Here is an 8,947-nt window from a genome sequence, read left to right as displayed (position 1 = left end):
GTTTCTAGGTGTCTGATATGTTAGAAAATGGATTAGTAAGTGGTAAATGAAAGGGAGTTCGAGTCAGAATATTTTGAAGATTATTCAACCTATCTCAAATAAGCCTTCGTAGTTACTCTATGGAATCCCGCTAATGACGTCGGCAAAAGGATTTCCCGAAAAACTACGGTGGCCGTGAATAAAGATTTTACTGCAATCCCATAGATGGCGCTTCATCACTCAAGGGAAATACTTCCAAGTCACAGACAGAACATCTGAATAAAACCACCGAATTCCGTGGGTAATGTCAAATTCATCTAGTCAGGTAAATATGATCTGTGTTTATTGTGTTATACATTTAGTGCAGTCAGAGATGAGAGCAGGAATACTGGGTAATTTTGGAGAAAATGGGATTTTTTCCCAAGGCCAAGTTGCAATGACTACTACATTTACATATAACAGAAAACAATGTACATGTATATCCTTACTCATCATGCTCATGTGCTGGTGTCTGGCAGGTGGTGTTTTAAACATTTGAGATTTAGAGTCTATAGAGAGGTTAAGATCGGCCCCGAGTCTCGTGCCATACAGATAGGTTAAAAAAGGTAGGTAGTCGAGTTGGTGAAATGAAGTCGACTCGTCATTGTGTGTCATTCCCTTCTGTGCCTGTCCAGTTATGTCGTCTGATCCAACAACATCTGTAGCAACAGCCTCAGTGAATTTTACTGTAAATAGCATATACCGGTTTCTATGTGTCCCAGTTGCGTGCGTTGGGTAATTCCTGACATTATTTCATTCAATTGGTTACTTTTGGACAGCCTAGCCCCATAGGGACACTGAGTTCCTGGAGGATCTCTCTCTCTGGACATGGACAAGAGCTGCCTCGGACATTGATCTCATTTAATCATTGCAAATTTTTTGTCAGGGTAGTGTGGGGTCTATCAGTAACCTGCTCCATATGTTACTTTGCCGCAAGCAGCAAGAGAAAATGGAGATGGTAACTATTGTCAGGGTGAAAAAAGGTGGATGGGTGAATTATGGCTTGCCCAAGAAGAAACCCATGCTACCACCCACTATGGTTGTCTTCTTATGCATTGTATTTTCCTCCCCATTTTCCTGACCTTATGTTTGTCTTTAAATTGTGTCCTTGGGCAAAGAACTTTACTTTATCTCAAAGTGCCATCATCCTGAAGAAATGTCTCGGGGGTTAGTGTGCAGGGCCGGAGAAGTGAAAATTAACCCCTGATTTCCTCAGGATGAGTGCCATGGAAATCTGAGTGTTGTCTGGTTGAAACTTCCGTCTGCTGATGTGCAAGTTTGGGTTGTATTCTTCAAACATACTGTAAAACCCTGAAATATTCATAAATGGCCATTTTATCACAAAGTTTTGTGAAATTGCAACTTTTGCTTATAATACAGTAGAACCTCTCTATTAAGGACACCCTCCGGACTGGTAAATGCAGTCCTTAATAGAGAGGTGTCCTGATTAGAGAGGTCAAATTGAATGGAAAGTACCAATTTAGGACCAAAAGTAGTGTCCTTAATGGAGAGGTTGTCCTTAATTGAGAGGTGTCCGCTAAGGGCGGTTCCACTGTACATAGCATTCTGACAACTCCCTAATAAGTATTTCAATTTTATTTTTTTCTGACATGTCTGATTACCTGTAAACACAAAAGTGCAACAATAAAGGCACACAAACATTTCTGGGTTTACAGTCAACGAGTAGTAGTCATTTCATTTGAATTCGTTGCAGTTACCTGGCATGCCATGGCATTTTCGCAAGTGGATTATTTAAATTTGCCAAAAGATTAGTTACATTACTTCGACCAACTTTCTTTTCTAGGCTAGTTGTGGCTCTTGTTCGTCAACAAATACTAGTAATCCAATATCTGAAGTAAGTGATGCGTAGCGCCCTCTCTGTCTTGGAAAGCGTACCACATATTCATCTTTAAGGGACTCTAATGTTAACAGAGCTATTGCGTTCTCGGATTGCGCTCGGTGACCTAGTGCAGTGGCATACTGGTTAAGGTGTCCGACTCAATCCAAAGGTCATTAGTTCAAGGTCGCCGCTTTGACCTTGAAAGGTCAAGGTCAGGTGATCACTGTTTGACCTCTGTGGAGACCTATGATAATGACCTTCGTTGTGAAGCACTTGGAGACGGACAGTCACTAGTCAGCAAAAATTGATACATAAAACCCATCATTCTATTTAAAATTGTTGTTTTTCAATCTATAAGGAATATAATTTTTCTCCTGTTTGATTCAGCCAGGGCCGGTCTGCTTGTTACCTACCAGCACTGAGATGCACATCTGACGAGAACACAGCTGACCAGCTTGTAACATTATAGTCCCTTTAAAAGAATATCACAGACAAGAAATCTAATGAATGCTTTTTCTGTTGTTATCACCAGACAATATAATATTTAGTCTCTTAGAGGTATAGCACCAACTATGAATGTATCAATCTGCTTTCCTATGCCTTTCACCATTAGTCTCTTATTTCTCTTCACACGGTTTATCTCTTTGCATTTCTATTTTGAAAAGAAAACCAGTGGTGATTCTGACGAAACCAATGAATGAAACCACCTGATTGTGAGCTCAGACATTGGTTTTCGGCTAACTGATACAGTGAGTCTTTACAATAGCACAGCGTCTGTCATCCATCGACATTGTCATTGTCAAGAATTTGCAATAGTGGTATCAACAAGGATAGATACATCACATATTGTACGGGTTACTGATTTGACCAAATTTCAGAGGTCATATGGTGGTTTTGGCCATCAGAGTGTAACTATGTCATATTGCTATGGACTTGAAACTTTCATTGCATATTGCAAGACCCTCTAGGTCAGATGACCTCTGAGTCTGACAGCTATTCCTGACTTGTCCACTAGGGGGCCAAAACTGTCATGTGTATCATGGAGAATTTCCATCAGGTTGGATCATAAGCACAATGACCCCTGGCCATTTTATCATTGCATGCCACAATTTTCTTCCAGCTTCACCGACAATGTATAGGGTTACCGATTTCATTGTATATGTGTATCACTAGCTATATTGTTATGGCCCACGGCTGTTTTCATGGTTTCAAATAAAAAAATCAGTGTCAATTTTACGTATGGCTGCTTCACAAATTAACTTGCATCATGAATACGTAAAATAGGTGTGGATGCATCAAACAGGAGAGATTTTTTGATTTGCTGAAACTCGGTAATTTATGGGTGTTGACATGTTTCTGACAGATTATCACATTCAAAGGTAGAAGTTGGTGGGGGGGATGGGAAAAAATGTCACTTTACACCATTTTCTGCATGAAAAACGTGGTTTGGGTGACCTTTGTAGGAGTGGTCCCCAACCCCCTCATTTCCAGCTGTGACATGCTTGGTCATTGTACTGCAATAAGAATACACCCACAGTTTTCAATGCGCAAACACGACGATATCAGATTTTAAATTGATCCATATTTTCAATTTGGTGCCATGATTGATATTACATGTATCATAAAGGAATAAACATAAAGTTCTCACTAAGAATTACGTAATTGATGGTGTAGTACTCAAATCAGCAGTTGTAAAAGGCAAATAGCTTGATACAACAATATATGTATGGCAACCTTCTATAGTATTCAAGTATATATAATTCTTGTATAATATTGGTGCTTCTTGTATCTTAATATAAAAATGAAATGTTGATTTTACCAAAAGCTGTAATATTTTGACCATTTTATTTCAGAATAACTTTGGGGTGTCACACATGGCGGGCTCGTTGCAGAATGGCATCATACATTTCAATGTCGGTGGGCGTGTCTCGTCGACGACCACAGCCACACTTCAAAAATACCCCGAGTCGTCCTTATTTAGATTGGCGCTTCATTCGTCAGGAAAACTGCATCCGATCGTCGATGAAAAGGGAAGAATTTTCATCGACCGAGATGGCACGCTATTTCGGCACGTTTTAAATTTCCTCCGTGTAGGGAAGTTAGAGCTACCGTCTGATTTTAAAGACTATGACATCCTTCACCAGGACGGGGAATACTATAAGTTACCGCAGCTTTGCGATGCTGTCAAAGTTGCTATGAATGCCCTCAAAACGGATGCAAAACCTTGCTATATTGAAGTCAGTGAATATGCTAGCAAGCACAACGACCCCGTTGATGGCTATAAAATCCAAATGCCTTTCACGATTGGGACAAATCATGCAAGTATCCTAGCGCCCTCTATTTGTGCCCACACATGTATGCCGCTCAAAGAGGAGAATTTCCAACCGCTTCTGATTAACGAATCAAAGAGCGAAACAGATATGGAGATGTGCCATACATCATCGACACGCTTACAATGGGCGCAGAAACTCCGCAGCCACAACTGGGAGAGCTGCGGTCAGATGTCAGTCCCGATAACCGAGGAAGGACGCACCGTTGGGATCCATGTGATCGAGAGATGGTGCCTCCCGGCGCGCAAATGAGGAGAATCTGAAGCCGTCTGTCAACTGTATTTCACTGTGAGTTGCGCTAACTCTAACTCTTGGTGTTGTGACTGTCTGTGCTAGCTGGGAGGCGGGTGGACGAGAGATCTCGCGACTGCCAGGTCCAACGCGTGCTTAGCTTTTTGTGTTGACTGAAACAAATCAACAGTAGAATTGAACCCAAGGCGGAGGAGGGTCTATGTTGAGATACCATAACTCTTAAAGGTGGAACTAAATTGTAGTCAAACCCTGAGTCGGAGGCAAGTAACAAGGGACAATCTTGTCAAAATCTATGTTTTGTTTTACCAAGCTTCGGGAGAATGATCCGTAGAGGGTTTTGTGTCTTGCCCAAGGACACACAATCCAGTTTATCGGTTACAGTAAAGTAGTTTGTCGTTATTCAATGTTGTCTGTTCATCTTGTTGTCTTTCTAAACTCCTTTGAGGACGTTGAATCAACACCACTCCAACACTGTGAGAAGAAGAACAATTGGAAAGTGTATTTGATCGGGTCAAGTTAGATCAGATCAATATCGTTACTGACTTGTTAAAGGCATTGGCCAATTGTTAAAAAATTGAAATTTTTAATTTAATTTGAAAATTTCCTATTGCCTGAATGCGTACTGAATGTAAATTTCAGCATTGCCGTTGTGTAGACAGATCATATAGGGTAGAATGGGGTCATTGTAGCCCCGGTTTATTTGTAGCCCCTGCATTGTTTGATGCATGGGGGATATCAATCAATATCATAGGCAGGGGCTACAATTACCCCATTCTACCTTACAAATGCTATAAATGAAGTTTCAGCAAATACCTTTGCATAATAACTAGGCCTACACTGTGGCATTGTGTAAAACTTCGCTTCTATTTTCCTGGACCATCAGTATTTACAAACGGCGTACCCCTTTAATGCTTGTTTTTGGGAGGGGTAGCCTCTCTCATTGAAAATGACGCACAGCCATAAGAATCACAGAATACTTTCATCGAGTGATCAAACTCTAAAATAAATTTTGCACACAGAATAGCTCAGACCTGACACACCTGAGTAAGTGTTCATATCAAATCCAAACTGCATACCAAATATAGAATCGATCTCACTATTGAACAATAACTTATCAAATTTCACCCAGTGTATTGATTCTCAATTGAATCCAACAGTTACCATGGTAACAGTCTGACAGTAGATAATGTTTCGGAAATGTTCTGATGGCATAAAATAACAGGTGATTATCTTTGTGTATTTACTTGTGCTATTATAACCAGCGTTATATTGCCTGCCACCATCATGTCATTTACAAATGATTTATCAGTTCTGCGCGTGTGGAAAATAGTCATGTAGGATTTGTTTTGGGATTATATTTGGTTGTAGACTGTTAACTCATTCGCTACCCGGTATATACCGTATCTTTACACTGCGTACTACTGGCCCACATAATCTGCGCTGCCAAATAATAATAATCGTAATGTCACGCATTTATATAGCGCTCCTCAGTAACGGAACTGGTAAAGCGCTGTGGGATATCAAATTATTACGCTGGTCTCCACAGAAATCAATCAGGGGTTTCAAGGAGCAACCAGAAGGCGCTCACTTGAACTTGACCAGTCGGGGAACCAAGGAGTGACTCGGCCGGGAGTCGAACCCACGACCTCCTGATCATGAGGCCAACTCTCTTCCACTGCGCTACCGCTGCCCCTAGTTACATCGTTTAACCACTTTGGTTGGTAACACATGAAAAACGAGATGGCAGCCTACATTCTATTCATTGCAGACCTCGTCCCTATGATTGGGTAATGCTAGCTTTTTTAAATTGAAACTTTTCCTAAGCTCGGATTACGATCTGTCATGAGCCCAAGTGCGGAATGGGAGCTTTCCATTGAACAGTTGAGTTGATGGTCAGCTCAAAATGAAATTCTGTAGACCCTTTCAGCTTCAGACTTGTTTATTTCAGATGCCCCATTTTCCAGTCACGGCCCGCAATGGAACCTGTTGATTTAAAGCTTAAGAGACACCCCAACGTCTAAGCTTTTTTGAAGACACCCAAGATTATAACTAACAGATGTTGTCTTTGTCCAGTTATTGATTTTGTTATTTAGGTAAATTGAGGCTTGAGAGAGGTTTTCACTTGATGGTGACGAGAATTAAAGGCGATTTTAGAGAGTGTTGAAACTGCATTTTTCCCTATAATTCCTACAACTCTCATCTGATTGAAATTTCTCGCTTGTATTTTTCAGACCTTTTAGATGTGGCCTTCACTTCCGCGTCGTAATGTTTTCACCAACTTCGGACCTTGTTCAAGTCAACGTAGGCGGCGTCCTCTACACCACAACACGTTCAACACTCACGCAGTATCCAGACTCCATGCTCGGGGCAATGTTCCGTGGCGACATCCCGTCAAATTGCGACGACAACGGACACTACTTCATCGACCGTGACGGGTTACTATTTCGACACGTGCTCAATTTCCTCCGGTGCTCAAGTTTAAATCTGCCAAAAGACTTCAACGAAATAATGCAACTTCGCGTCGAGGCGGATTTCTACCAAGTGCAGCCTCTCATTGACAGCATAGACCGGTTACAAAATAGCGTTGATATCAAACCCGGTGTTTACATCGAGGTAAAGGACCACGTCCATTGCTATAAAGGTTGGCACATTAACACAAGCATCTCTGGCCCACTGGAAATGCTGCGGACTATTTCACCGTTCAAGGAGGAAATCACGTCACGTGCGTGTTGTGCTTGGAAGGAGGGAAACATCATGGAACTGTTTTTAGAAAAATGTTCAAAGACTCGTCTCGACTTGGCGATTTCTTTGAAAAAAGCCGGCTGGACTCTCGTCTCGACAACGTCTAGTTCTCATTCGAAGAATCCCACCGATGCTTCTGTGGGGAATGAATCTCAACAGCTGAACATCATTATTGATAAATGGTTTCTGGAAACGAACTTAGCCGACAGCTTGGATTCCAAACTTGAATGATGACTTGAAATATTAGGTCTCATTCTCTTTCTCCACCCCACTTGTATGTTCTATCGTTTTGCATGAATGAATTCAAGTGCTAAGTGCATTAAATCTTTCGCTACCGCACCCGATATACTGCTGGCCCTCAGAAATGCGTACTGCTAAATTTTCGCACGAGCCTCGTAGCCTAGTGGTTAACACTGCTGGCTACCACGCAATAGGGCCCGGGTTCGATCCCGGGGAGAACCCAGGATTGTATTTCTGGATGAACCGGCGTGGCTTTCAAGGAACTAAAATTCCTGGCTCTTCACAACACGTACATTAACGTATGAAATAGTCGAGGGTCTGTCGGATGAGACTAAAAGCCGTGGTCCCTTGTACCTGAGTGTCTATGCAAGGGCAAGTAAAAGATCCCACATAGGTGGACAGTAGCCTATAGTGGACTCCATACCTCCGGCAAAAATCAAATAGGGTTACAACGCCGGTAATGATGATAATGATGATAAAAACATTCAACCACAGTCCCTATAAGTGTTTGGTTGGTTACGCCTAAAAAAACCCAGATGGCAGCACAGTGCTTGCACACCTTGTCCATAAGGTTGGGTAATTCTAGCTATTTTGCAATGAAACTTTTCCCAAGCCAAGTTGGGATCCAAGCCACCCGTTCTATGCCAGGTGCGGGTTAGGAGTACGATTCTCTTAAAAAACACATTGTGGTAGCGAAAGGGTTAATGAGAACCTGGTGAACACAATCATGCACATTCTCACAAAACTCACCACGCACATGTGGGGAACAGTTCCACCCCGGCCGGGACACACCAACGGCAGAGGTACAACCACCCTCCGAAGATAAAGACTTTTACAGCGCCACACATGTCTTCAAAATTTGTTGGAAATATGTTGGTGATGACCACTTTTGAAAATTGCCCAGTTTGTATGTGCTGTAGTAATTTGTGAATCGGACTCGGAGGCAGTCTTGGGGTCGTTACTCACCTTTTTATTTCAGGGGGAAGGAGATGGTCCTCTGGGGGACAGAACACAACTTGCGGTTGGAAAAGGGCAAAAAAATACATGGAAAAAAATTTTTCTGAGACCACTGACCCCCAACTATAAGTACGCCAGTGCAGTCTCCGTCCAGGTTTTGGGCGTTGACCAAGCCTATCATGAACAGGTTTGTTGACATGAGTGTGACGCTTCTTGGCAATCGCGGTAAAGAGAATATTTCAAAAAAAAGAATCACTCAAAAGTGTTGTTTTGTTTGTTATTTTGTGAACAATGTTTGATGTCGAAACTGATCCACAGGGTGGCCCAGAATCATTTTCCTTTGAACAATGGATTTCTATTGTGTGTCTATTGTGTGAGGGAAAATAATTCTGGGCCACCCTGTACATTAGAGATCTATGACATCCCGAATTCGAACATAGTTCATTTCACCGGAAGTATGCATTTGCAGAAACGGATTAACAAAAGATTGTCCAGACCGAATCCTAAGGACAAATACAGTGGAACCTCCCCTTGGGGACAGTTCCGTTAGTGAGACGCTCGATCTATT

The 8,947-nt window shown here is 41.9% G+C and overlaps 1 protein-coding gene across 1 annotated transcript; it reads left to right on the top strand.

The window, feature by feature from the left end:
* The first annotated feature begins 214 nt into the window (after nt 1-214).
* On the top strand, nt 215-8,632 carry LOC135492559 (BTB/POZ domain-containing protein KCTD19-like). Its single transcript, XM_064779104.1, has 5 exons — nt 215-304; nt 1,823-1,873; nt 3,712-4,437; nt 6,514-6,533; nt 6,672-8,632. The coding sequence occupies exons 1-5, from the start codon at nt 284-286 to the stop codon at nt 7,411-7,413; spliced, it is 1,560 nt and encodes a 519-aa protein (XP_064635174.1). The 5' UTR covers nt 215-283; the 3' UTR covers nt 7,414-8,632.
* Nucleotides 8,633-8,947: the final 315 nt, after the last annotated feature.

Source organism: Lineus longissimus, chromosome 8 (assembly GCF_910592395.1).
Source record: "Lineus longissimus chromosome 8, tnLinLong1.2, whole genome shotgun sequence".
NCBI classification, from domain to species: domain Eukaryota; kingdom Metazoa; phylum Nemertea; class Pilidiophora; order Heteronemertea; family Lineidae; genus Lineus; species Lineus longissimus.
This window is presented reverse-complemented; position numbering and strand designations above follow the sequence as displayed.